The following is a 27,240-nucleotide window of genomic DNA, read 5'->3' as shown; positions in this document are numbered from 1 at the left end:
CTAGGTTGTTTAAGTCAAAAAAGGAATGTTTATTTTGTCTTCTTAAAACAACTAACATTTATGGTACACCTTCAAATATATATATATATATTTATAAGGATTTCAATAATAGTGGATTTCTTGCTGTGCGCAATACTTCCCTTTTCACAATATAAAACAATATAGGCTAATAATGATTGCCAAAGAAAACAAATAAATCTGAAATGTAAAATTTTTTAGACAAACTGAAATTACCTTGATAAATCTCTTAATGTCCCTGTGTAGTGCACATAGACAATGACACTTGATAATAATTGTGGATGACTAAAATCAGAGACAACACCAATGAAATATGTTCAAAATCTTTAATGAAATACAACGACTGTATGTCATTTTTTAATTAAATAAATACATCCTCCTGGTCGTTGTGCTGAGTTAAGTGTTAAAAAGTAGACATCTGAAAAGAAAATTGCAACAAAGATTTGGCATTCTGAAAGGAAAAGTACTGATGGATATTTCAAATATAATAATATATCTGTAGCTACAAAGCAATAAGTAATGGTTTAGTCAGATGTTGGCAACACTAATGAGTCTTTTTTTTATATATATAATATTAACATTTCTCTATGCATTTACACTCATCCTGACATGTATAAGGCACCGTTAAGTTTAAAACAACCATGCAATTAACCTAGTATTAGTCACAACTAAAAGGAGAGAAAATAATGAATCTCTATAGCCACCTAGTGGCGGTTTAGGCTTACTCCGATGCGCGCTAACAATGCCCACATTTCAAAGATACATGTTAGCAACATGATGGATTAAATGACAATGACTGGTGGGAAAGTAGACAATGACACTTTAACAAATTTAAAAAGCCTTAAACATGACCCGGTCTGGAATGTATGCCTATAGCTCTTTGAAACAACCTCTTCTAAGACTCTTAAAATGCTTTTTGTAACGAACAAACAACCTCGTGGCATCGCGTGAACAGCTGTCTCAAGTAAAGTGCGATGGAGTTATCCGTCCTAATTATGAGAGGTCATGTGACGTGAGAGGTGGTGACGCTCCCGGAAGTACTCATGGCAGATGGGACAGGTGAGTTTCTCCTCTCTCCTCCGCCTTACTTGAGCCTCTGCGGCGAATTCTTTTTTGTGATGTGACCGCATGTGAAACACCAAGTCGGAGGTCATTCGAAAGGAAAGGTTGCATTTGGCGCACCAGTTCTGAACTGAAACACCCAGTGGAGTTAAAGTAGGGGGGAGGACTGCGAAAGAAGTAGATTGCAGCTGACCACCTATAGCTCTGGTCCAGTGCTCAGGCGCGTAATAGAAGGAGCCTCCTGTAGCCAGTGGAGTGGGCATCATTCCACCAGCATGGGTACCCGGCAAGTCACCGTGAAATAGATGCGAGGCCAATATATTTCTGTATCCTAGTACAGGCTTTGATTTGAAAGTGTCTGAGATATTATCCAAATCTGGAGGACCGCATAGTTCAAGAGGAGAATGATTCTGAATTTCGGTAATGGTGCGTTTGTTGGGTTCGCAGAACGCGCTCTTCTGTTTCGAGTGCGCGTACTTGGGGAACACGTACGAGAACGCGCTGCAGTCGGACTGTAGGCCGGCGTCGGACTCTGTGTTAGTTCGATTTTGGGTCATTTTATCACATGATGGCCGTTCGGTGTTTGACTGTTCTTGTGTTTTTCTAACCTCGGTAAACGCGCTGTTTTTACTCATCTTCGGCTCATTTCTTGAGCCATTGTCTGAAGAGAGCTTAATGGCAGATTCTGACATATCCTGGAAAAGTTGATACCCTTTGTTGGCGATATTTATGTGATTAGTGATGTTGGTTTTCTCCAGCAAAACAGTTTTTTTGCTCCGGGGGCTTAATGAAGCCTCGTGTTTCCTTTTTCGAGGCATAGTCGTGTCTTCAGAACAATCGCTTATTTTGTGCTCCAGATCTCGTGCAATGTTGTGAAAATCTATGACTTTGCGCTGTCGCTTGACTTCAGCTTGTTTCTGTTCTTGGTTAGGCCGGATGATATCGACTTTTTCCTGTGCACATAAAAAACGGCAATGGGCAAGGAATGGATTTTCGTTCTTGAAGGCCTGACCGCATCTCGTACACGTGAAGCCTGCAAATGAAAATGCACATGCTGTCAGATCACTTAAAATACAAATAAAGTCGTGAATTCTGAAATAATTGCAAAAGACATAACAATGGGCTAATTAATAAAAATAACAATAGTAAAAGGAGTATTATTATTATAAATAAGTGTATTATTATTAACAGATAATTTAACATACAAATAAGGCGATGAAGTATGGACCAGTGGAACAGAAAATAATAGGCAAAATAAAATTCATAAAATAGCCTAATAATAAATAATGTATAATTACATTCAGTGATCATTAATTTGCGAACATTGTAGGAATATAGCGTGGCCTTAACAAAACAGCATCAGTTTATAATCGAAATATATTACTGAAAGGTCCATGACATTTAAAAAAAATAAATGTTCCAAATTGTTTTAGTCATTATGTCTGTTCAGCAATTATGCCATTAAGTTATTATAAAGTGTTAATTAATAATCATAATAAATGTTGCCTAATATAACTTGCCAGAGGACAGATGCACTCACCATTTGTCAAGGTCTTTGATTTTATTTCTCCGAATCCCAAAAGATGAGACAACTCATCGTCGTACCAAACAAGTAGTTCCTCGCCTTCTTTCACATCTCGAATAGTCCGGAAATGCAGCTGTCCACCCTTCAAGTAGGCCTCAGTATTCTGGTCTTCTGCACTCATTGCAGCCTGCACTAATCGTAGCCAAGGAAGAACTAATGGGGAGCTTTTCATCGCCTCAGGGTCTACCTGTTGAAAGAGGAGATACATTTGCCTTTAGAGGAAATTAAAGCGTTTGTTTTTTTTTTTTTTTTTTTTTTTTTTGCAAGTTGCCTTTTTTATTTTTACAGAAGACTACAGAGTAAGAAGCTATGCACTCTATTGATCTTTATTTGCATTTACAAAAGTAGCACAACATCAACGATACAACACGCATAAATAGTGTCAAGCGCAGTCTAAAAAAATGAAGTCTGAATGTATGCATGTTTAAATATTCAGTAATTACTCACCCGAAATACATGTGATTTATTCCGCTTGTCAAATGATTTCAATGCAATGAAGGCTATAGTATCATAAAAGGTATTATGAAGAACACAAGGTCCGAAAGATGTCCCATCTGGTATATCCTGCGTAACTTGTACACTGGTGAAAAAATCCGCGACGTGGTGATGGAGAAATTTGTTGTCATTAGTCCACAAGGAGCGGGGGATAAAATTGTGTTCCATGTTTTATTCCTGAAAAGTATAAAGAAACACATGTTAGATAACATGTAGGCTATTAATGCTTCAATTTGATTAAGGAATAACCTACATTCTTATGATTTTATCGATATAGGGTACTGACTGCATACATTATTTTTGCAGTTTTTGGTAATCAGTATTCGTCTAAATATATGTGACTTTTCTTTTAAAAAAATAAACATATAGTTGCATTGATTTAATTAAAATCGACTATTTCTGTAAATAAATAATCATAACACATTTATAAAATGGTGAAGGGCTATATATTGCGAAAATAATTTATCTGAAAAATCTGAGCTTTAGTGATCATATATATATATATATATATATATATATATATATATATATATATATATATATATATATATATATATATATATATATACACACACACACACACAAAATATATCTTTGTTTTTGCAGCTTTTCCAAAGGCTTAAATACAAACAGCTGGCTTTGTTAAATACGAATATACCAAAAATAATAGTCTAGCATGCAGTCAAAATTCAACTCACAGCAGGTTATGGTTTGGATGTCCCAGAGCAGGTGCACGGTTCATGCAAGACGGGATTTGGAATTATCCACAGAGTTCGCGCAATCACGACTGTCTCTTGATCCTGACAGTCTCTTGACTGTCTCTCGCGCTGCGCAGTCACGCACTTATCCGAGCTGAGGACGGGAAGGGATGATGTGCTTCATTTCTCCCCAACACCCCCCAGGAGGCGTTTGATTGGTGCTTCACAAGCTTTGCAGACGTGCTAATAAGCAAGGGATATCAGTGACAAAAGTCAGGGAATGTTGGATGCAAATCAGTATCCCAAAAAATAAATTAATAATAATAATAAATTGTGCAGTAATGTCCATTAAAATATATATGCATTTCTTTATAAACCCAAGACATTTTACGGAGCGTGTTCAGTGCACATATAGGCTACCTACAGTCAAGTAAGAATGTGTCGTTATTATTGAGCGAATGAAATACAGCATTTTTTCTTATTTCTGCATTTTTATTATTTTTTTTTTTAAAATAAATACATGGTTGCACAGTAAAAATTGCTGGTGCCTTCACTGTTGTGGAGTTTAGGCTATGTGATCCATTTCACTTAAAGCAGCATGGATGCTTGAACCAAATAGTCAAACAACATTCTGAATGGTTTCATAACTATAAATGGAAAACTCGAACTGCCATAAAGGAATTTTGTTAAATCCAGTCTTCTCCCTCTCCCGGAAAAAGGAAGTGTCAGTGAGCTGTTGCCGTCCGGTCTGTGGTCGCTCCTCCGAGCATTTCTCCATGAGGAGGGGCTTTCTCTGTTTTGGAAGCGGACTGATGACTACGGAATATAACACTGCTACAATACATTTAAATATATTTATTTGAGGAATGCATTTCATGGAAAATAGCTTTTTCCCACTTTGCTGCAAGAATATTATGAAATGCAATTTTCTCCCAGTGGTTTTGGAGAGAAAAAACTGATGAAATGGCACGTTCACTGATTCGCATGGGTCTCGCTGTGGGTTTGTTAGGGATTCTGATGCCCAGTCTTCATACTGGACAAGCTGAGCCTTATTTGGGGGAAGATAAGAGGTCTTGTCAAGGCGCTTTCGACTTGTATTTTGTCCTCGACAAGTAAGTGGCATTCATATTTATGGAATCTTATTCTCCGCTCACTGCGCACATGCCGCGCGACGCCTCTGCTCGTGCACCGCTGTAATGGCACTGTCATAATGCTCATGCTCTGCTCTGTGCAGTTGAATTACATAGATGATGCAACCTTGTTCATCATCCAAAGGCTTTAATATCGAATGCAATGGCAAAACATGCATGAAATCCCTTGTGATTCTGAGGTATTCTAACAGAAGCTGTAAGTCTGGCTGGCGAGATCCCAAAGGGGACCAGACATGATTCATTGAGAAGGGCTGACTGTCTGTGTCGACTTAACAAAAATACAAACCATATAAACAATGAACCAATTCAATGACTAAATGCATTATAAAATTCCTTCTGGTTTTCCTGATGATGTGATGTTGGATTCCTGAAGTTCGTTCTATTGGTAAATTGTTTTAGACGCATCAGATATGAGGACAGATCTCATTGCCCCGGGCGGTGATTTAACAAGCGTGATTTCCTTCACCTGGTGCGGTTCACATGCGTATTTGTGCAGCTTTATCACTACAGGGGCGTCTCAATCATCAGCTGTAAGAGAAAGGAAGATTTCACCTGACTGGCTTCCATTATTTAGATAAATTGTGTTCCTCGTGATTCAGAAGCATGAAGGAATTTTGAAAAATGTGTACAAACACACACAGTCCTAAAGGAATAGTTCACCCAAAAATGAAAATTCTCTCATCACTTACTCACCCTCATGCCATCCAAAATGTGTATGACTTTCTTTCTTCTGAACACAAACAAATATTTTTTTAAAGATTATCTTAGCTCTGTAGGTCCATACAATGCAAGTCAATGGGTGCCAACATGAAGCTCCAAAAGCACGTAAAAGCAGCATAAAATAATCCATACGATTCCAGTGGTTAGATCCATGTCTTTAGAAGCAATATGATAAGTGTGGTGAGAAACATCAATATTCAAGTCCTTTTTTACTATCAATCTCCACTTTCACTTTCACATTGTTCTTTTTCCTGTTTTTCTTTTTTTGGCAATTTGCATTCTTTGTGCATATCACAACCTACCGGGCAGGGAGGAACATTTATAATAAAAAATGACTTAAATATTGATTTGTTACTTACCCACACTTATATCACATCTGAAGACAAGGATTTAACCACTGGAGTCGTATGAATTATTTTATGATCCTTTATGTGTTTTTTGAAGCTTCTACATTTTGGTACCCTTTTACTTGCATTGTGAGGACCTAAAAAGCTGAAATATTCTTCTAAAAATCTTTGTTTGTATTCGGCTGATGAAAGAAAGTCATACACATCTGGGATGCCATGAGTATGTGTAAATGATAAGATTTTACATTTTCAATTTAATTTAAGCTATCCCTTTAAACATGTAACATCTCAAGTCAATTAAAATAAGAATATAATAACATTTTTAATAAAAAAGTTCAACAATATCCATTATTAATAATTTTTATGTACTTTTGGTCTGTTTTGTGATTTCTGAAATCATTTACAATGCCAATCGTATACATTTCAATATACAAATGCCAAACTTTTAGATTTAATATCAATATCTTTGTGCCAGTTGTTGGCATTTTAAATATGTTCTAGTGACCAATGTGTTTGTATTTAGTGCTGTGTTTTTCAGTCACTTACAGCACAGATTTTGTATTAGAGCTTTCCCACTATGTATCTGAAAGGATACACATTTTCAAGCAAAAAGTCTCTTTCAATGTTAATTAAAGTTACAGTTCAACCAATATCGTAATCAGCTTAATCAGCCTAACCAACAGCCAGTTGGGAAGCCAGTTGTTTACATGCATGTTCTGCTGTATCAAACACCAAAATAGTTTTTCATACGTAAGGCCGCGTTTAGCTGTTATGTGTGTAATGAGCTCTCGGTGAGTGTGTGGCTGGGCGGAGGGTGGGGCCGGGTTGTGATTCCACACACCTGGCCCCTAATCAGACTAATCAAGCCTCAGAGAGGGATAAAGGCTGCAGTGGGACAGAGAGAGAGAGAGAGAGAGAGAGATTTACAGCTGTCCGACACCTTTGTGTGTTTGTCTTGCTGGTTAAGTTTTATATTAAACTATTATATATTTATTTTGTCAAGCCGGTTCTCACCTCCTCCTTTCCATTAATCCCTTTACAGAGTGTGAGGAGTAAGTGGTATTTCTGGCATAATTCTTTAGCACCTGGCAGTTGTGAATACCCAGACAAGCTTTAACAAGCTGGAGAATGTTGTAGTTCAGATATACTGTACTGTACACTAAATAGTTTTGTGTCATCAGATTTTAGTCCAAAAATCTATTAAAATGTAGAAAATGTTTTTGCTTATACAATAAAATGTAACTGAAATGTAAAGTTGTTCAGTAATATATCTAGATAAATTATACTGTTAGTGCATGCACCAAAATAATAACGAGTATAGCATATGTAAAATGTAAAAACAATAAAAAAAATAAAAACATTGTTAGTTCTTCCAGCTATAACCTTCTGTTTCTGTGTAGTTTGGATTGCAAACACCTAGTAGTTACACTTCACAGTTCACGTTTCTATTTGTGCTGTTTTCTGAATAAATTTAGACACCTAAGGGCATGCATCATCCACACTTGCACATCTTTAATCAGCTGAATGGTTTGGCTGAATTTGGAGGTCTTAAATGCCACTCAATGATTAATTATAAATATCAGGCCATCGGTTTAGAGAGGCTTTTGGAAGGAAAATCAGCTGTTTTTCAGTGAGGTTTACAGAGAGAAAATATCTTTGATTATTGTTGGAACTACAATTAGTGTCATAGTGCTCCCTTTTTAAAGACAAAAGCAGGGTTTGTGAACAACGCTGATGTTTTGTAATGTGTCGGACCAGCAGCAGTGCTTAAATGCTGAAGAATTTATTAGGTCAGAGAAAAGATACAGCCTGGATCAAGCTACATCAAAGGAAACCAACACTGTTTTTCTAGACTACTGCACACCACAGCTGTGTTTTCAGACCACAACATGCATGCTGTGGCACATTCATTATAGCTGTACAATAATATTAAACTCACAGGAGACAGGACATTATTTTAAGAATGCTGTTAAAGAGTGTGGATATCTGATATTGTTGTATTGACTTAATTGTGCAGTGGCCCCAAAATAAACTTAAGCCTTAAACATATATGGAAGTTATTGCTTTAGATACAAAATATAATCTGTGAACAAAGGATACTAGACCTCTTTCATAACTAACTTAACTTTTCTTCTAAATTCATTTTGACAAATATATTTAATCAACTGGTCTAAAGGTGATTTTTAGTCGCTGTATGAAGTCTCAAGTTCAAGGTTTGAAAGCAGAGTAACCACAGGTGTAATTCAGCTCATTGACTTTGGACATGTTCCACACATTTTTTGCAACCAAGTGTTCAAATACTTATTTTTTTCCATTTTGAACAGCATACTGTTATATTAATTATTACTATTGTTTTAACATTTAAAAGGATAGTTCACCCAAAAATGAAACTTCTCACATCATTTACTCACCTTCATACCATCCAAGATGTGTATGACTTTCTTTCTTCTGATAAATACAAACAAAGATTTTTAGAAGAATATCACAGCTCTGTAGGTCCTCACAATGCAAGTGAGCAGGTACGAAAAGGTTGATGCTTTAAAATGCACATTAATGCAGCATAAAAGTAATCCATATGACTCTAGAGGTTAAATCCATGTCTTCAGAAGTAATATGATTGGTGTGAGTGAGAAACAGATGAATATTTTATTTTTTACTCTAAATTTTCCTCCCTGACCAGTAGGGGGCGATATGCAAGAAGATTACAAATCGGCAAAAACAAAAGAAGAAGAAAGTGAAAGTGGAGATTGATAGTAATTGGGCCATCTGTATATTACATTTTGTAAATCATATTTTATTACCCTTTTGATGCGCACATACAGTACATAGAGTATATTTGTGTAAATCTGTGAGTGCAGGCGTGTTTGGAACTGACATCAAATTAGCATTGATTATGCTGTTAATACATCCACTCTTCACTTTAATGTTCTGTCACCCCTGTCAGAGATGGAGCTGTGAACCTTTTTGGATGCTGATGTAGTTGCCAGCTCTGTTTTGAATCCCAACCTGTTACACCCATTGCCATCTGCTCCCATTCAGATGGCTGGCTGAAGGAGGAAGGGGTGTTGCTCTACTAGCAGGAGGCAGATTCATCTGGCACAAAGGAATTAGCCCTTGTTGGGAGTGCTTTGGGGCCTGTAATTAATTAGTGGCATGTGTGCATTTTATTGAGTAGTGAAGGACCTGCTACTCTCACATAGTGTAAAAAGATGATAATTGTTATGTAGTTGTGGTTAAGGTCATTATTATGTTCAGAAGTGGTTTTTCACATTTGCCTCCATTTCAGGCTTTTTTCAGCATGAAGTGTTTCAAATAAATGCTGTGCTGTTGGATTTAATTGCAGATCAGGAAGTGTCAAACATCACTGGATTGAAATTTACTCCTTTGTGGAGCATCTTGCAGAGAAATTTATAAGGTAAAGGCTTGATTCATATGTGCTTTATAAGTCCAATATGATTTCTTGTAAAATATAAGAATTGTTTCTTGTTATAGCCCAATGTTACGGATGTCCTTCATTGTCTTCTCTACTCGTGGAACCACGATTATGAGACTCACTGAGAATAGGTATGTCAAACACACATACATCAGCTGTACTATTAAGCCTACTGTATGTCACATTAACAATTGATGTCCTTTGAAAAATTTGCTTCCTGAAGTAAAACCAGTTGAGAACCAGTGCCCTAACGTATAGCTGGTCAGTGTTGCACACAAATAACTTTCTTTGCATTGTAATATGTCTCCTCCATTGTCTTTCATTAAGGGATGATATTACCAAAGGCCTAAATATATTGAGGAGCGAAACACCAGGGGGTGATACATGTATGAATCTTGGTTTGGAAAAGGTATCTTTTTACCTAATAACTCCAGAATCATCCTCCAGTTTTCTGATTTCACCATATTTAAACTTCCTGCATCAATGATGCTGACAACTGCTTTCCAATTGCAGGCAAATGAGCAAATATATCACGGAAATTATGGTGAGCGCCACACCGAATTAACATGCAATTTACTTCCGCTTGTATTTGGAAAGAGTGAAGCCTGAATAGAACAATGTTTTTTCACAGGGACAGCCAGTGTCATCATAGCACTGACGGACGGGGAGCTAAATGACTATCAGTTTGTCACAGCGCAGCAACAGGCAAGTTCCCAAGCCAGTGATATCACAATGGATGTGGCTTGTTCTCTGATGGCTGTATAATCGTCAATGGCATTTGCTTATTAAGAGAGTTAAAAGTCTGTTGCCCATCTATTCGTAGGCGCAGAGGGCTCGGTCTATGGGAGCCATCGTATACTGTGTAGGTGTTAAAGACTTCAACCAGACACAGGTAACCCATAGCACCACACTGTAAAAAGTGGTAACCTGCAATTGTTAGCTTAAGGAGCTATTTCTACTTGATCTAACCTTTAAAATTAGTTTTTTTTGGTGTAACCTAATGTATTCAGTTTGATTTAGTGATTTTCAATTATATTTTTAACTTGAATAAAACCAGTTAGTATAGTATAAGATGACAATTTTAAGGTAACTTTTTTTCCAGTGCACTGAACAATGAGATGTCTGATGACATGTCAGATGCTAACTCTGATTAGTGTATTTCTATTCAGAACTGGAGATGTTTTGATGTCTCACTTTACCTGTATTTTCACTGTTGTATTGCTTCTTTAGTTAGCCACAATTGCAGACACCATTGAACATGTATTCCCTGTAACTGGAGGATTCCAGGCCCTGGAAGGAATGATAGGCTCAGTAAGTCGCTCTCTTTCACTATTTATCATTGTGATTTTCACTGTCCAGTTTGGCAGGCTTTCTTTTTTCTTTTTCTTTATAGATCATCAAGAAATCCTGCATTGAGATTTTAGCAGCTGAGCCATCCAGTGTATGTGCTGGTGGTAAGAGTCACTTAAGCACATGCCACATTGTTTTTTCTAATAATTTAAAAAGTATAATATTATATAATATAATTAGGGCTGTCGATTTAATGCGTTAATTCAGTGCGATTAATTTTACAAAAATTAACGCAATTAATCGCATGCCCCCGGACCATAATAAGGAAGATTCCTGAGAAATGCAAGCTTGTAGTACCACCTGTTTACTACAGAGGGCAGTAAGAGAAATTTCAGCTGTATGAGCAACGCGCAGTTTATACAGTGAAGAAAACACTTCAGTAGGCAGAACAACACAAACATGCATTACGTTCTTGCGTTCAAAACACTTGATGGAGCGCAAATCTGAACCAAGGGATCTCAAGATGTGTTTAAAGATTGAGTATTAAACTATATTTAACTTGAAACAGTGACCTAAACATTTTATGTTTATGACGCAACACACCCAAGACCCTACACAAGCATGTCTGACGTAGGTGTAAATTGACGGGTCCTTAAATAAGCCCTCATAATAAATCTCAAACTTATTGACAAATTCACTTGTGTAATGGATTGCTGTGAACTGTGTGCCAATGATTGACTTATGATCAATAATATGGTAGTAAACAATACATTGTATTCTAAAGCCACTTTTTGTATTGTCTTTAGGGATGTCCCGATCAGGTTTTTTTGCCCTCGAGTCTGAGTCCGAGTCATTTGATTTTGAGTATCTACCGATACCGAGTCCCGATCCGATACTTCTATAATACATAAAAAAAAGAATAAAGAAGAGCGAAAAACTGATCCAGGATGTTCCTTATTTTTTATTGAATTCACCTTATTTTAACATTCAACAACTCTGTTAACAAACAGAGCACGTCTGTGAGTTAGCTTGAACAATCAAGTAATAAATAACATAAATTCTTCACTTTTGGACTTTAGTGCAACAGTAAATATAAAAAGTCTAACATAAAAACAAATAGCACCTCAACTTAAAATACCTGCCAGGCATGTAAACAAATAAAAAAATAAAAGTGCCACAGTGTTTGCAAACCAGAAATGTGCTTTTAGGAACTGCACTCCTACCTCTTACTGTCATCACAGTAGTAAGTTTCACAGAAGGAAATGTATGTTTTTCTTAATGAAAACTAACATCTCTACATTGTCAGGTTTGAGCCTGTTTCGGTTCTCATCAAGGACGTTTGCAACGGCACTAAAAAGTCTGTTTGTTTTTGAGGTGCTGTATCAGGTTTGTTGTGTTAAATGTAGCCTTTTCCTTTCCACCTCTTGCAATCCCCAGTTTACATATCTCACAGTTTGCTTTGGCAATGTTGTCATCAACTTTATAATATCTCCAGACCGCAGACATACTCGCGCTTTCCGCTTCAAGCTGCTTCCGTATTCTACTTCGCCTGCATTTAACCAATAGCGTCTCTGAAACAAAGTGATGTCATGTCGCACTCGTTGCTGTTTCTGTGTGGAGTCAAAAGGGTCTAACTCTGCCACCGCATAACTATAGATGTGTTAAAAAATAATGAGAATATTTATACATATATATCCGAGTCCTGATCGGGAGGTAACGTCCGATTCCGATCGAGTCTGAAACCACGTGATCGGGCCCGATTTCCGATCACGTGATCAAATCTGGACATCCCTAATTGTCTTATTAATGATTAACTCTTCTGCCACAAGAATGTAATGTATTTTAATTATCTGAATATTTTTTATTTTATATATAATCATTATATATTGACTTATTGACTTATTGTTATATGATGGGCTTTCTCAGCAAATATTTGTATATGCGATTAATCGCGATTAATTAATCGGGACACCATGTAATTAATTCGAATAAAAATTGTAATAGATTTACAGCCCTAAATATAAAATACAGGTCTTGTATCATCCTGAGGCTGACTGTACATTATCCCGCTTAATACATGGCTACTTAGTATATAAATAAATAATGGACTTGAAATATTGATTTGACTTTAAAAAAATATTATGTTAGAGGAAAGAGAGTCCCTATGAGAGACATACAACTAGCAAAGTGTTGAAGACTGGTTGTCAAAGACAGTGAATAAATATACAGTAGTTTAGCAAACATAATTCAAAAATAATTGGCCACAGAATGGCACAACTGACCAATCAAAGTTAAGTTATTCAGAGAGCTATGTAATCATTTAAACATAATTTGCACCTCACCATGATTTTTTTTTACAGTATATGCAATCCATCAGTTACAGTAATCCAGTAATACCACAAAACTCCTCAGTGTGATTAACTCTCTGTGCTACTTTTATGAAAGCATTGAGCAGTGCAATGGTAGCTTGTGATTTGCACTCTCTTGCACTCACCAGAAAATTAAAATTGATCATGTCTAGGCAGAGTTTATCCGCCCATTCGTGTCACGAGGAGACGGCACTGTAAGTGCACTCTCGCGCAGTAAGTGCATGCTAATAAGGTCATGTCAAGCCACATCCATTCTCCCTGGCTCAGTGTGGCAGGCCTGTCTGCTGAGCAGCAGCCAATTAAACAAATGGGCATTTCACTGGTTAAGGCAGAGCAGAACTGTACCACTGATAGACAACAGATCCGATGTGGCAAACTAGGCCAGCAAGAACCAGCCAGGCAAAAAACACAGCTCTCTAATTTCACTTGATCATTCCTAACAATAAGTTCTCTGTCATGTTGTTGGACATCAAACCCTAAAGCACATGGATGGAGAGAGAGAGGTTACACAGTGACCACTAGCTCATGACGGCTGATAAAACTACAATAACCCTTCAATTAATCTGCACACCCACCATTGCTATCTCTGCACTAAGATATTTTTTAATTGAGTTCATTTAAATCATAATTGTTCTCCGTTATTGTACAAGTGAGTTATTATTTGCATTTGATTAGACTTAAAGGGATAATCTGTCAATATTTACTCACCCTCGTGGAATACAAAAGGAGATGTAACATAGTGTTACGGACTGACAACTTCAGTCACCATTCACTTTTTTGCATTTTTGTTCCTTACAATGAAAATGAATTGTAATGAAAGTTAGATGGGTTTGGAACAACATGAGTTTGGAGGCAGAATTTTCATTTTTAATGAACTATCCCTTGAGCAATCATCACATGTGTTATTTATTTCAAAATCACTAGTCCCAAACAAATCTGGACTGATGACACCAAACCAGTCACATTATCATGATTAATGAACATAATCCTAAATGTAAAAATTGCACGACATTGCATGTCATAATTAATGGAACGTATTGTCATGTAATTAATTTAATCCTCGAAGTAATTCACTGTGCAAATCATATGTGCCATTGGGCTAATTTTCCTACCAATATTACAGTTCAGCAGAGGATTCATTTGGTTCTGCAAAAGCTCTTTTTGGAGGTGTAGTTTCATCATGGTTAGTGGTTTGGTTCACTGTGGCAAGGAGGCAGTTCCAGTAGCTGACAGTCTCAGGGATCAAACTGATGAGAAGTGACCAGCCCATGCAGCCTGCAAACAGGCCATCACTCCCTGTTCTGAGAGCAGGCCCAGCCATCAAACATCGTTGCTTTGATTAACCCTCCTGATTCTACTCGATCCCCCACCCCCTCCATCCCCCATTTTTAGCAGTGATTGAAGTGTCCGTGTTCGGACGTGGCACCTCTGCTCTAAACAGCCTGACCCATCAAGCTCTCTAGGAAGCGGCAGCTCTCCCGTGCCGCACAGCAGGCGTGAGCCGACAGCGTACCAGCCCCTGCCCACCATCTCGCTGCCAGCGCTGTCCGCTGCCAAGCCAGTGATGACCTTTTTACCCCTGCGCTGTCCTGTCAGAACCCGACACACTGCTTCTGACAGTAACACGGGAAGAAAAGGACATGGATGTTGATGCCCGGCCTCCAAAATTAAAAGGAATTAGCCATTTCAGCTATACTGCCGTCACATTAAGCAGGCATGAGCAAGAGAGCTGGACAAATTTATACGCTGTGGTGGGGTGGAGAGGGGCATTTGCATGGCAGACAGAATCATTATAATTAGAGAGGAAATGGCAGGTTAATTGGATAGTATGGGAGTGGAACTTGTTTGAAAAGACAACAGACATGCCAGGAATTTTTTACTGAAACTGGACAGCTTTTTCGCCATTCCCCAGAACCTTATGGAGAAATACTAAATGAAGGAAGTTTATAGGAATAGATCACCCAAAAATGCTGTCGTAATTTACTCACCTTCAAGTTGTTCCAAACTCGTATGATGTTGTTTTGCTCTGTGGAACCCAAAAGGAGTTATTTAAAGCAAATTGTCCAAGCTGCGCTGTCCAGCAAAATTTTCGGCACATAACAAATTCAATTTCAGCCTGTTCCTTACACAAACCTATAATATGGCTTCAGAAGTCTTGGAACATAATGCACTGCTTGTGTGGACTACCTTTTACAATGCTTTTATGGTACTTTTTTGTCATACTTTTTTTTTATTGCTTGAAAGAACTGGTCTCCATCCACTTTGTTTGTGTGGAAGAAAGCAGCTTGGACATTCTTTAGTGTTTCATGTTAGAAAGAAATTCAGTCAGGTTCGGCACAACATGATGGTGAGTAAATGATGAGAGAATTTATATATTAGGATGAACTATCCTTTAAAACATTTTTAGCTTGCCACCCTATCCGCGTCTAGTTTAAAGGAATATTCCAGGTGCGATACAAGTTGCTCTCAAAAGACAGCATTTATGTGAGGCAGCTACTATGGAAGTGAAAGGGGCCAATCCGTATGTTTAAATATTCACTTTTCAAAAGTATAGCCACAAGACATCAACAATATATATGTTAACATGATTTTAGTGTGATAAAATAACTAACTAACTACCCTTTTCTGTGTATATGTATATATATATATATATATATATATATATATATATATATATATATATGTACAATTTTACAACTTTGTTGCCATGACGATGTAACTCCGTAAACATTAAAACGACCGTAAAAAGACGATTTAAAATATTTTACAGCTTAAATAATACACAAGTGTTCATAGAACATTTAATGTAATAGTTTTATAAATGTTTTATAAAATTATAAGTGTCAAATCTCTTCTCTGATACCCTCCAAACAAATGTCTTCAATGAATTTCTTCAGTGATATTCTACTGACCTTTCCATACCTCTGTTTTTCCCTGATGGCACACTGCACAGAATGTTTTTTTCATCCTGTGAACTTTAGGCACTTAAATGTTAAAGGTAGAACCAACACATTTTTGAAGTGTAACATTATTGAGTGGACACAGAAAGAATTTGCTCAAATCCACTCACATCTTCCTCAAACACACACAAACTGGTACTCACAGTGCCATAAGTAAGGTCATATCCACTCTGTGTCCTCTGACTCCTGCTGAGACAGGTTTAAAGTGAGCATGTTTTTCTCTCTTAACATATGCTGCTTAGCAGCCGTCAGAGGGTCTACAGAATTGCCTGAAGGGTCTCAAAGGTCAGGCAGTCAGCTTTGTTGGCCACCAACGCAGCCCCTCCAACTACATAACTCCAAGAGATTTGTGAACCTCTTCACTTTTATTATTAGCACCACTGGAGCATATGCATTTTTTGCCCAGTTGAGTTGAGTGTTCTTGAAAGGTCAAGGATGGAAAAAATAAGGAGAATTGCCCTCCAGCTATGCACAATATAATTTCACAGTGTATGGCATTTTTTTTTGAAAAGGTCTACATGAGACAAATATCTGTGTAGGATTCTAGATAACTGGAACAGCCTTGTGGATGCATTATTTTAAGACTGGTTGAAGTAAAAATTATATTTCTATACATTATTATTTCTTTCCTTTTTTATTTCTTAAAAATAAATAACATAATAATAGTAATAAATTCATAAGTATTTTTTTACTACATAAACATTAAAGAACTTCTAAATGTTTTTGTTTTGCATTTCTTCAAGATTCTTTCCAAGTGGTTGTGAGGGGGAATGGATTTTTGCATGCAAGAGACATCAACCAGGTTCTGTGCAGCTTCAGAGTCAATGACTCAGTAACACTGAGTAAGTAACATTACATGTTGCATCTGTCACAATGCTTTTCAATTACAGATTTAAACACATTCTGAAATGCAATTATAATCTCTTCTTCTGTATTTGTACACTGTATTTGTATTTGTACATTAACTTGTATAAATGCGTGAAATGTTGATACAGTAGCAAATATAAAATGATCAGACTATGATTAGACCTAAATGTTGTTTATGATTTGTAAATCCTCCATTGGAAATCTGGGGATGTACGGGAAGCTGAAGAGTTAAAATGTTAAAATCAACTTGGTCTCATAGAATGAACAATAAATAGATCAATGAACAATAGATCAGAGTTTTACATGCCACATTCTGTTTTGCTGGTGAAATTAACATTAGAGGTGCTGATAGTGAAATCATGACATTCATGATATCAAAACACTTTTACTTAAATGCATCATTTAAAAAATTATTCATTTTAAGGCTTGCACTCAGGGGCTAAAATGGTTCAAGGGACAAAAAACAGTAACAGAAAACAAACTAAAATTTTGTTGAACATAATCAAAAACGGGAAATCTACAAGTCTCCTACAATTGTTCCGGAGTGAAAACGTGACTTTTAAATGCTGGTAACTTGTTAATAGCTGGTTAACATTGTTTAAACAAAAATTGTCATTATCCTAAAGACCAAATTGTTTAACACAGTAAACTTTTGGAATAACACCCCTTCCTGTTGCCCAAAAAAAAGTCAAGCTTTTTTTTTTTAGTAGAACATAAGCATATGCTTTGATCCCGAAGGACACAGCTAGTTTAAAAAACAATGTAAATTTTTTTTAAATAATTTGGCCCACAAAAGGTGATGTTAAGTCCAAACAAAATGAAAAAATATTGTTCCCTATCTGTCACTCACTCGACGATGTAGTGACACTAGGGGTTACCCTTGGGAGCCCCAAACACCTCTGATCTTTGAGAAAAGGACAATGGGAATTGGTGAGTGGAATTTGCATGCCATTCCCCCGGACATACGGAGCTGGTTTGCAACCACTCATTCAGATTTTTTCTTCGGAGCGCAGCGGTGGTCCATTCACCGGCGGGTTCTCATTCGGAGCTCTCGAAGAAGATGAGCTCTCAATTGCAGAATCGGAGAGCGGGTTTGTCCTGTCTGACGCGAGGACTCGACTCGGCAAGCTCATGAGATCGTGGCAGGCACATTTTACTGCGAGAACCCGATTTGTGAGCTCCACTGCTCTCACTACCCTCGACGCCAGGGCTGCCAGGGGGTACTCGTCGATTCCCCAGGTGGATCAGATGGTTGCGGTGCACCTGTGCCCACAGAGCGCCGCCACTTGGCAAAAGCATCCAAGACTCCCGTCCAGGGCCTGTAGGCTTACGTCGACACTGGTGGCTAAGGCCTACGGTGCTGCTGGACAGGCCGCCTTCACCTTGTACGCCATGGCTGCAAATGCACCAGTTCAAAGCACATTCGGATTTGCTTGTGTGGTAGCTCACCTAATATAGTGCTGGACTTGGGATTTGGAAGACTGTGGTTCGAGACCAATCAAGCACAAGCTGATTTGTGAGACAAAAGTGTCATAGAAGTGACACAAAATAATGTGGTTAGTTTAGAAAATGTCCTTTTCATGTCACATTTCTTTTGGAACACTATTGGTTAGGTTTAGGTGTTGGTTTAGTGTAAGGATGTCTTGTGAAGGATTTTGTGTAAGGATATCGTTTTGTTAACCTCTCATTTGATTTTAAGACACATTGGTTAGGTTTAGGTTAGGGAGGGACATTTTACCCTTAACATTCAATGGTTGGATTACAACACCATTTTCGGGTGGGACTATCTATTTTTTGGCCAATGAAAAATGGGAGGGACATGTTTGAAAACACATTTTTGCAATTCTGTTTGGTGCTAACTAAAACACAGAAAACAAACACTTCTCCTTTAAATGTAATAAAATACATAAATATAAAATTTCCATTTACTTAATTTTCAGATGAAAGGCCTGTCAGTGTTGAAGACACACTCCTCCTTTGCCCTGCACCAATCATTAATGAGGCTGGAAAGTAGGTGCTTTTCTAACTTTTGAACTTAATGTATTACATGTTGGTACCCTTGAAAAATTTGAGTCAATGACATTTGGAATTATTCTTATCAGTCAATCCGTACAGACCCTAACACATCAAGACAGCAGGCATGTGGTGTAAAAAGCCCAAGATGAGCGTATAATTAGCCTCGATGAGAGATTACCCACCAAGCTTGGGCTTGACATGCATGAAGTTTACAGTGAGTGTGCATGTTACCCCAAGGCTCTGGTGGTGAGAAAGAAAAGAACAGACAGTGAAATACAGAGCCGTCTGTATCCACATTAGCAAGAACAGAGCCCCGCAGAGTGGCTACAGGTTCCTTTAGAGGCCCTCCACAACAAAATGAGCTGCTCCCAGCGGCCCGTTTTCTTCAAGCGCCCTTAATAATTATGAGTACCGCTGGCTCTAGACACCTTAAGGATTTAATCTGTCTTGTTCTTGTCAGGAAGATTCCTTGAGATAGTTTGAGCCTCCCCTGATGTCTCACAAAGTGGGAGTGGCTCATGGCACCTTAAGGAAAATAGGGTCATTTTTTTACACTTAGTCTGTATACATCAGAATCCACTGTATTGCATGTGACAAAAGCAGAAGGTGTTGACGTATCAGTATTCAACTCTAAAATTCATTTGAAACAATTGATTGCAAGTCATTTTTGTGATACAGTAACTAAATGTACTGTACATGCCATGTTTACCAGTAATGGTCCAATAGTTCACTTTAATTTGTAAAACTTTGCAAAGTAATAACATTTCCCATTAATACATTTTATTTTTATTTGTGCAACATATTGGTATGCTATTAGTAGATAGTAGATTAGTTAGTATGGTTTGAGATAAGTGGTTACAGTTGGTTTTGGAGGATTTGGTTATTAGCTAATTCTTTCTTTAGACTTTTAGTGTGTGGCTCTCATAAAGGTCAGACAGATCTGATATGTATTCAGTAGAGAACAAAGAAATTCTATCACATTATAGTAACAAGGAGGGAGAGAAAATATTGTTACAGTAATTAGGGTCAGCGGTTCTAGAGCAGTGTCAGAAATTAACTTTTCCATTAAGGGACAGTATTTGTCCACTGGACTTGGGTTTTAGTAGTAGATTTATTCGTTTTTAAAGAAAAGGAGGGGCGAATCCAAATACATTTTTGTGATGATCAATATTATGCCACAAATGTTGTCGATTAGAATGATCCTTTAACGTTTACAGATTGGCCATTCCATTGTAAGTGCCTCACTGTAACCCAGATTTTTTTTTTTTAAAGAAAAGGAGGGGCGAGTCCAAATTAATTTTTGTGGTAATCAATATTATGACACAAATACGTTCGATTGTGCTTAACTTGTATTGAACCCAGAATATTATATAATTTAATTTTTGAGGGGTGAGAAAAGGCTATTTTAGGGCAAAGACTACCCTGTCCTTCTCTGCATCCATGTCTCATGAGATGAAGCTGTCAGCGCTGTCACCTAAACGTATGATGACTGAGAAGCCTCCTAAAGTTGTGTTCAAAATGAGCCAGCCAGCCACTTCCTGATTGATGGAAAATTAGATGGATCTGTCATTGGAACTCCCCTCCACCCAATCCCCCCAAATCCGGTTGTGCCCCCTTTCAACCCATCCCCCACCCTGCCAACATAGTGGCACTGGAAGGGGTCTGCAGGACAGAAATGTAAGAGAGAAAGAGAGGAGATGGGGCAATACCCCTTTAGTCACTTATTTTCAGCTTCGACTTTGAATACCCCACCAACGCATGGAAAGAGGGTTTGCCTAAATCTAGAAAGCTGAGACCTCTACCAGCTGACCAGCGCTTTAAGTGCCTATGGTAGAGCCAAACAAGTAAGCATCTCTGATGTTGAGGAGCAGTCACATTTTGTCACATTTGAGAAAGTTGTCAGGGGAAATTGAGCATTGTTGCGGCACTGTCGGTTTCAATATCTTTAAGCAGTTCTTCATGGGCTGTCATTCATTACATGGCAAAGCCTTCCTTTTCTTCTCTCTCTGTCAAGATTTTAAAACTAGATTTAGTTCTAAGATACTCATATCACATTTGGAAGTCTTTGATGAGGAGAGTATCAATTTAAGAACCCGAAATGGAAGATTTTATTGCTTAGATGTTGCTTTGCGAAAGATCTCTTCTGAAACTCTAGAGGAGACACATGTTGGCCTTCGTTTTACTGTCTCTTTGACCTGTTGTCAGCATTCGTAATGTAAAAACTAAATTTAGACATGCATAGTTGTGCTTTGCTTCCTTACTTATCAGTCAAGTTCTTGTGCCGACATGCTTCAAGCTTGCTGGTCTTTGAGGGTCGGAGTTGTTTTCCATCCAAATGGAATGCAGTGAGAGTCATTCAGGGATCAACATTAACCACTCTGCTGAAGGATTTTACCAAGAATATACTGAACTTATATTAATGGCTTTTAAAAATAATCCCTTTACAAGCTTACACAAGTCCGTCAAAGGAATGTGACTGTGAATATGCCTTTGAATGAATATGCCATTTTCAAAGGGTGTGACTGTGTCTGTGTTATGTTGCAGGGTGATATACCTGCAGGTTAGCATGAATGAGGGTTTGTCCTACATCACAAGCTCAGTGCACATCACCACCACTGAATGTGTAAGTACATCTGTCTTCTAGCCTTTTGTTGTGATATAAATCAATAACTCCCTTGATAGTACTTCGCCCTCTTTGAATGTCTTTCTCAAAAGCTATTCAACTTTGTCATTTGCTATCTACTACTTATTTGTTTCCTTTCCCTTTTCTCGTTCCCTTTCCTTATCCTTTTTTGAGGTCTCCTCTGCTTTCTTTCATCAGAGGAGTCTGGTTTTCTCACGTAAGTTAAAATTAGCTGTGAAAAGACATTTTATCTCTTATAGCACTTATTTGCCTTTGTAATAATGTGAAACACCTCTGTTACAGGAATAGTTCACACAGAAATGAGAAATTTGTCATAATTTACTCACCCCCACAGTGCTCTGCACCATATATTATTTTCTTTCATCAGTCGTTAGGCTGAATGTCCAAGCTGCTCTTTTAAATACAAAGAGAGTTGTTGGTCAATTACACTTCATGGCTTTAAAAAAGGACAAAAAGCACCATAAACGCAATCCATACAACTAGCGTGCTATATTTGTTATTGCTTAAGTCTTCTAAAGCTATATTATAGCTTTATGTGAGCTCTCAATTCAAATTACAAATGACACATTCAGATCCTAGTGCTAGGTTTGACGTCATTGATGGCAAACGCCTTTGGAACTCGTGTGTCATGTAATCAATCCCGATGGGGAAAGATGAAATATATACTCAACTGCGAATAAAGTACAAGAACTACGGTGGAGGGCAAGATCATCAGTAAAAAACGAACATTTTTGTCTGAACCTCATACAAAACAATTCTATGGTGCACTATACCTTTAACCTCCTGCTCCCAACATGTTCAGTTGTGTTATCCAAATGATATTCATGAATATCTGTGTGTTTCTCTCTGAGAGCAGTTTGATGGAACCATCCTGCTCATCTCATTACTGGCTGTTTTCCTGTTGTTGGGTCTGGTGCTGATGTGGTGGTTCTGGCCCCTGTGCTGTACAGTGGTATGTCTGTCTCTTAGGTTGAAGGAGTGCACAGTGCTGGGTAGTAACTGATTGCATGTAATCTGGATTACATAATCAGATAAAATATCGAGTACTTGTAATTGAATTAAATTACATTTTGATATACTTGTAATCAGACTATAGTTACATTTTATAGATTACATGACTACATATTAACAAGGCAATTGTTAATAATTTATTGATCGGGGCGGGGTTAGCTCAGCGAGTATTGATGCTGACTAGGGTGTTTCTACATTTCTACAATCCAGGGTGAGCTGAGTGAGTCCAGCCAGGTCTCCTAAGCAACCAAATTGGCCCGGTTGCTAGGGAGGGTAGAGTCACATGGGTTAATCTCCTCGTGGTCGCTATAATGTGGTTTGCGCTCTTGGTGAGGCGCTTGGTGAGTTGTGTGTGGATACCACGGAGAATAGCGTGAAGCCTCCACACACGCTATGTCTCCACACTAATGCGCTTAACAAGTCATGTGATAAGATGCGTGGATTGAGGTCTCAGACTTGGAGGCAACTGAGATTTGTCCTACGCCACCCAGATTGAGGCGAATCACTATACCACCACGAGGACCTAGAGGGCTTTGGGAATTGGGCATTCCAAATTGGGTAGAAAATAAATTATTAATCATCCTAATCATACTCTTTTTTTCATTCATTTTATGATTGTTTTATGTTGAGTATATGGTCATTAAAGGGCACCTATTATGGCATTTAAAATGTTCCTAATATTGTTTTGGGAGTCCCCAACAACAGTTTTACTTCCATGCAATGACAAAAAACACTTTTGTTGTCTTATAATATGCATATGTATATATGTATATAATATGTTGTCTTATAATTATTTATGTTTACCTGATTTGCTCACCGACTCCCAAATGATTCGTTCAACGACTCATTTTTCCAAACCCCTCCTTTGCGTGACGCTAATCTTTGGTGATTGGTCAGATGACCCAGTCAGTTGTGATTGGTATACTCTGTGCAGAGATTGTCGGAAACGGAACGCCCATCACCGCTTTGTAGTTAAACAAATCAAAATCAGAGAAGGAAGTTGAGTTGATTTATGTTAGCGATCATAGCCCAAAGTTTGGTGGTAAACACCCAATCAGTTATTGTTTGCGTTAGCCCAACGCATAAACATATTGATAAAGCACTGCATTAGCCTACTACAAGTTATTGCTCTATTCTTTATGACAACTCCAATAACATCGACAAACATTTCACATATTTCAAAAAAATTGACATTAGAGACCTAGAAGCTGCGCTGAGCGTAACTTACACAACACACACAAATACTTATTAAGCATGCTAAAAACACATAAAAGCAACAATTATTAATAATACTTACAGGTTGTGATTCGGAGGAGGAAGCTGATCCAAATAAACTTGGTACTGAACCTTCCTTCAGTATCAACTGGCTCGCGAATCCACACTTGAAAGCATTCATGTTCGTAAAGCAATCGTCATTAAAATGACGCAAACACAGCACAAGGTTCGGGCTATACTTGTGTGGTATAGTTGTAAATATAAACTCTAGCCACTGATTCTTCACATGCTCGTCCCTGGGCAGTGAAAAAAGGTCGCTTTTGATATGCACTTCAGAACACAGCGTCTTGTTGTCGACAAGATGTTTTCAAGTTTTCCCTGGTGTCTGCGCGTGCAATGAGTGGGCGCGGCCAATTTGATAATTTTTCGTCTTGACGTCACAACGAAAAGGAAAATGACTCATTGGAAAAACGATTCATTAAATTGACTCAGAGTCGACTCCTACTTTTGAGAGACAATAACTTTTTTTACGGTGAACTTTCATATATAAAACTTTGCAGGATGTTTTTGTTCACTTAAATCTATGTTACACACTACATGAAAGGTAATTTTCAAAATTCCATAATAGGTGCCCTTTAATGTTCATAATGTTGCTAGTGTATTATGCACTTAAAATGAATTGATGAATTATAAACTTAGATTAGATCAGATTAGATGTCATCTATGAGATTATATTACTGATTGAATTTTGTTTGTCATGTAATTTGTAATCTGTACCTGATTACAATTCACATGTAATCCACCTAGCACTGGCAGTACACTATTAACATTTATATGCACTCAGTAGTATCACAGACATAGCAATAATTCTAATTATTAGAAATTGATGCCATGTTGTCCTTTTATATTGTTATTATTGTTAAATTTTATTGTTTCACTAACAATAATTTTTCTTTCAGGTCATCATGGAACCGCCCCCACCCCCTCCCCCTGAACCTGTGAGTCTATCTCATACAGTACTGAAATCTGATATATGGCCATCAAGGTCAGAAATTAAATATAATTTCATTCAAAATATAAAAACAAATGCTTCTATAATGAATTACTCTATTGATGCCTAGTTATACATACTATTGCATACTATTACTAATACTATTGGTGTTGGTTAAATTTTAGGGGTAAGAGGTAATAAATTCTCAATCTAGTTATTCATATAGAGAATGTTTGTTAATCGATTTAATAGATTTAAGTGTCTGACATAAAAAGGCAACACCTTTATATGTTTTATTTGGTTAGGTACAAAATGCCCCTGAAAATCAAATTTAGGAGGCAAATATCGCCCCTTAATGGAACTTCTGACCCTGATGGCCATATAAAAACATATATGATACATAACATTTATTAATAACAAATTATAGCTCATATATTTGTGCATTTAGTGTATGGACACATTCAAATTCAACTATTATTTGGAAAATATGTTTCAGAAATGAAAGCGTACATTATTCCAGTAATTTGAAATATTTGTTGATATAAGTATGTGACTTTTTTGTATCAGAGAAAAGCATACGTGGGCATACACGTAATGTGTTTAAAATACTTTGCCATTTACTGTATCACATTTCTACATGAACTTGTTGCATGTTTATGAGTGTTTGTGTGTTTAGCCACAGCCATAAACACTCATGAGCCAATATAGTTTACCAGCATTGTGAATCAGGGCACTAAAAAACACATTACATGTGATAAAATCTAATATGGCTTCATTCCTTGCAAACCACATTCCCTAACTCTGCCGAAATCTGCTTACTGTTAGTGCAACTGCTTGGAAAGACTGTCTAACACCATTTAAGGGCATTTTTTACCCCAGCTACACACTCAGTGTTTGTTGGTTCACTCTGAGCAGACTGGCAGTCTGTACTCATGAGGAAAGCCACAGCCATGTAAATAAAGACAAGTGAGTAGTGTAAGTGGACACAGTGGAGACCACATACTAAACTGCAGGGCTGAATGGTAGAATGCATAAAAAATGCTCATAATGATCCTCTTGGGCTTGCTTTGTTCTCAGAGGTCAAAGGCAAGCAGTCAGTGTGGCTGATAGGAAATAAAAGATCTTTGTAGAAATGGCTTTAGAGTGTGCATCTGTGCTTCTTAACACTGAGTGCAAACAAGGCGCTCTGTCTCTGGGGCTTCAATAGATGGAAGTCGCCCTTTGATTTGGAGACACAATGTGGTTGCTAGTTTTGCGGTTAACATAATTTTCCTATCTTTGTGTTTATTCTATCTGTTTATACAAATGCGTAGAGAATGCTAACAGTGAATTTAAAATAATTTCACCAAATTAAAAGCACAATGGCAACAATGAGGTTGTTGTTTTCAAACCAGATTTTACATTGACATCAAGTAGCGTTAGTTAGTTTTACAATGGACTGCATAGGCCCAACAATATGCAAAACAACAACAGAAAAGTAATTTACCAGTAAACCGTTTTTTAGTTAAGTGTGGGTTGTATTATCTTTTATCTTGCATAGGTTTGTTTATGGTTTCAAGAATGAAAGCATGCTATGTGACCTGTCATTGCTGGCATCTGCTCAATTTGGCTAGCTTCTACCAAGTGACTGATGAATTTGCACCAAATACCGTTTTGGATGAGTTTGACTGGACGCATGGCATTTGACATCAACAAAAGAAATATTGGAAAAGTTTTAGTCCTTTGTTAAAGTTATAATATACTGTAAGTCTATTCATTTTGACATCTTATGCATGATAAAATGTTTAGTTTAATTGTAATTTTATGATTTACTGTCCACGACCCTAGCACAACAGACCTGCGATACATTTTAGAGTTGCAACCCACCAGTTGAGACCCACTCCATACTGAAGTACGAAGACAGCTTTATGATAATCATTGCTAGTGTGATATTAGTTGAAGTTTACAAGTGTGTATGTGTGTTTGCTCAACAGGAGTCTGATGATGAAAATGGCATGCCCAAGAAGAAGTGGCCCACAGTAGATGCATCCTACTATGGAGGAAGAGGAGTCGGTGGAATCAAAAGGATGGAGGTGATGTTGCCTTTGGTGCACATTCTCTTGTATACAGGGTGCAGTTTGGCTTTCTATAGGGTGTCGTTTTATCAAAGGTTAACACAGGCTACGGGGGATTAAAAACAACACATGATGAGTGATTTTATGGACCCTTAAGCTATTACAGCACAACATCAATGTGACCTCAAATGCTCCTTGTCTTCCTGATGCCAAGATGCCAAAACTAGATATTATGACATCAGATAAACACGTTGATACCTGTAGAATTAAGCATGTAATTTACAAAAGCAGCAACACTGAAAGACCTATGAATT

General features: G+C 37.5%; 2 protein-coding genes across 4 annotated transcripts in view; one reads left to right on the top strand and one right to left on the bottom strand.

The window, feature by feature from the left end:
- Positions 1 to 342: 342 nt before the first annotated feature.
- On the bottom strand, positions 343 to 16,350 carry LOC127617963 (PR domain zinc finger protein 8-like). Of its 2 annotated transcripts, none has more exons than XM_052090154.1 (5): positions 16,272 to 16,350; positions 3,859 to 4,101; positions 3,113 to 3,337; positions 2,621 to 2,852; positions 343 to 2,113 (listed from the first exon to the last, which is right to left on the bottom strand). In XM_052090154.1, the coding sequence occupies exons 3-5, from the start codon at positions 3,326 to 3,328 to the stop codon at positions 1,008 to 1,010; spliced, it is 1,554 nt and encodes a 517-aa protein (XP_051946114.1). In that variant the 5' UTR covers positions 3,329 to 3,337; positions 3,859 to 4,101; positions 16,272 to 16,350; the 3' UTR covers positions 343 to 1,007. The 2 variants fall into 2 exon arrangements, with proteins under 2 accessions (XP_051946114.1, XP_051946113.1); XM_052090153.1 differs by lacking the exon at positions 16,272 to 16,350 and adding an exon at positions 10,709 to 10,777.
- Positions 4,608 to 27,240, top strand: part of antxr1d (ANTXR cell adhesion molecule 1d) — a 34,930-nt gene continuing 12,297 nt past the window's right edge. For both annotated transcript variants that reach the window (XM_052090150.1, XM_052090151.1), the window contains exons 1-15: positions 4,608 to 4,970; positions 9,420 to 9,491; positions 9,569 to 9,640; positions 9,837 to 9,918; positions 10,023 to 10,053; positions 10,141 to 10,214; positions 10,333 to 10,401; positions 10,740 to 10,820; positions 10,903 to 10,963; positions 16,872 to 16,970; positions 18,936 to 19,005; positions 21,556 to 21,634; positions 22,512 to 22,607; positions 24,841 to 24,879; positions 26,846 to 26,944. In XM_052090150.1, coding sequence (XP_051946110.1) covers positions 4,822 to 4,970; positions 9,420 to 9,491; positions 9,569 to 9,640; positions 9,837 to 9,918; positions 10,023 to 10,053; positions 10,141 to 10,214; positions 10,333 to 10,401; positions 10,740 to 10,820; positions 10,903 to 10,963; positions 16,872 to 16,970; positions 18,936 to 19,005; positions 21,556 to 21,634; positions 22,512 to 22,607; positions 24,841 to 24,879; positions 26,846 to 26,944 — 1,173 coding nt within the window. In that variant the 5' untranslated portion in view covers positions 4,608 to 4,821. The remainder of the gene's footprint in view (positions 4,971 to 9,419; positions 9,492 to 9,568; positions 9,641 to 9,836; positions 9,919 to 10,022; positions 10,054 to 10,140; positions 10,215 to 10,332; positions 10,402 to 10,739; positions 10,821 to 10,902; positions 10,964 to 16,871; positions 16,971 to 18,935; positions 19,006 to 21,555; positions 21,635 to 22,511; positions 22,608 to 24,840; positions 24,880 to 26,845; positions 26,945 to 27,240) is intronic.

The sequence above is a fragment of the Xyrauchen texanus genome, chromosome 24 (genome assembly GCF_025860055.1).
Source record: "Xyrauchen texanus isolate HMW12.3.18 chromosome 24, RBS_HiC_50CHRs, whole genome shotgun sequence".
Lineage (NCBI taxonomy): Eukaryota > Metazoa > Chordata > Actinopteri > Cypriniformes > Catostomidae > Xyrauchen > Xyrauchen texanus.
Note: the sequence above shows the minus strand (reverse complement) of the source record. Positions and strands in the feature narration are given on the sequence as shown.

Excerpts from the sequence above, each read along its gene's own strand:
- LOC127617963 (XM_052090154.1), bottom strand. The coding sequence starts at position 3,328 with ATGGAACACAATTTTATCCCCCGCTCCTTGTGGACTAATGACAACAAA. Across the intron at positions 2,853-3,112 it reads ATAAATCACATGTATTTCGG|GTAGACCCTGAGGCGATGAA; the intron begins GTGAGTAATTAC and ends CTCTTTCAACAG. Across the intron at positions 2,114-2,620 it reads ATCAAAGACCTTGACAAATG|GCTTCACGTGTACGAGATGC; the intron begins GTGAGTGCATCT and ends TTTCATTTGCAG.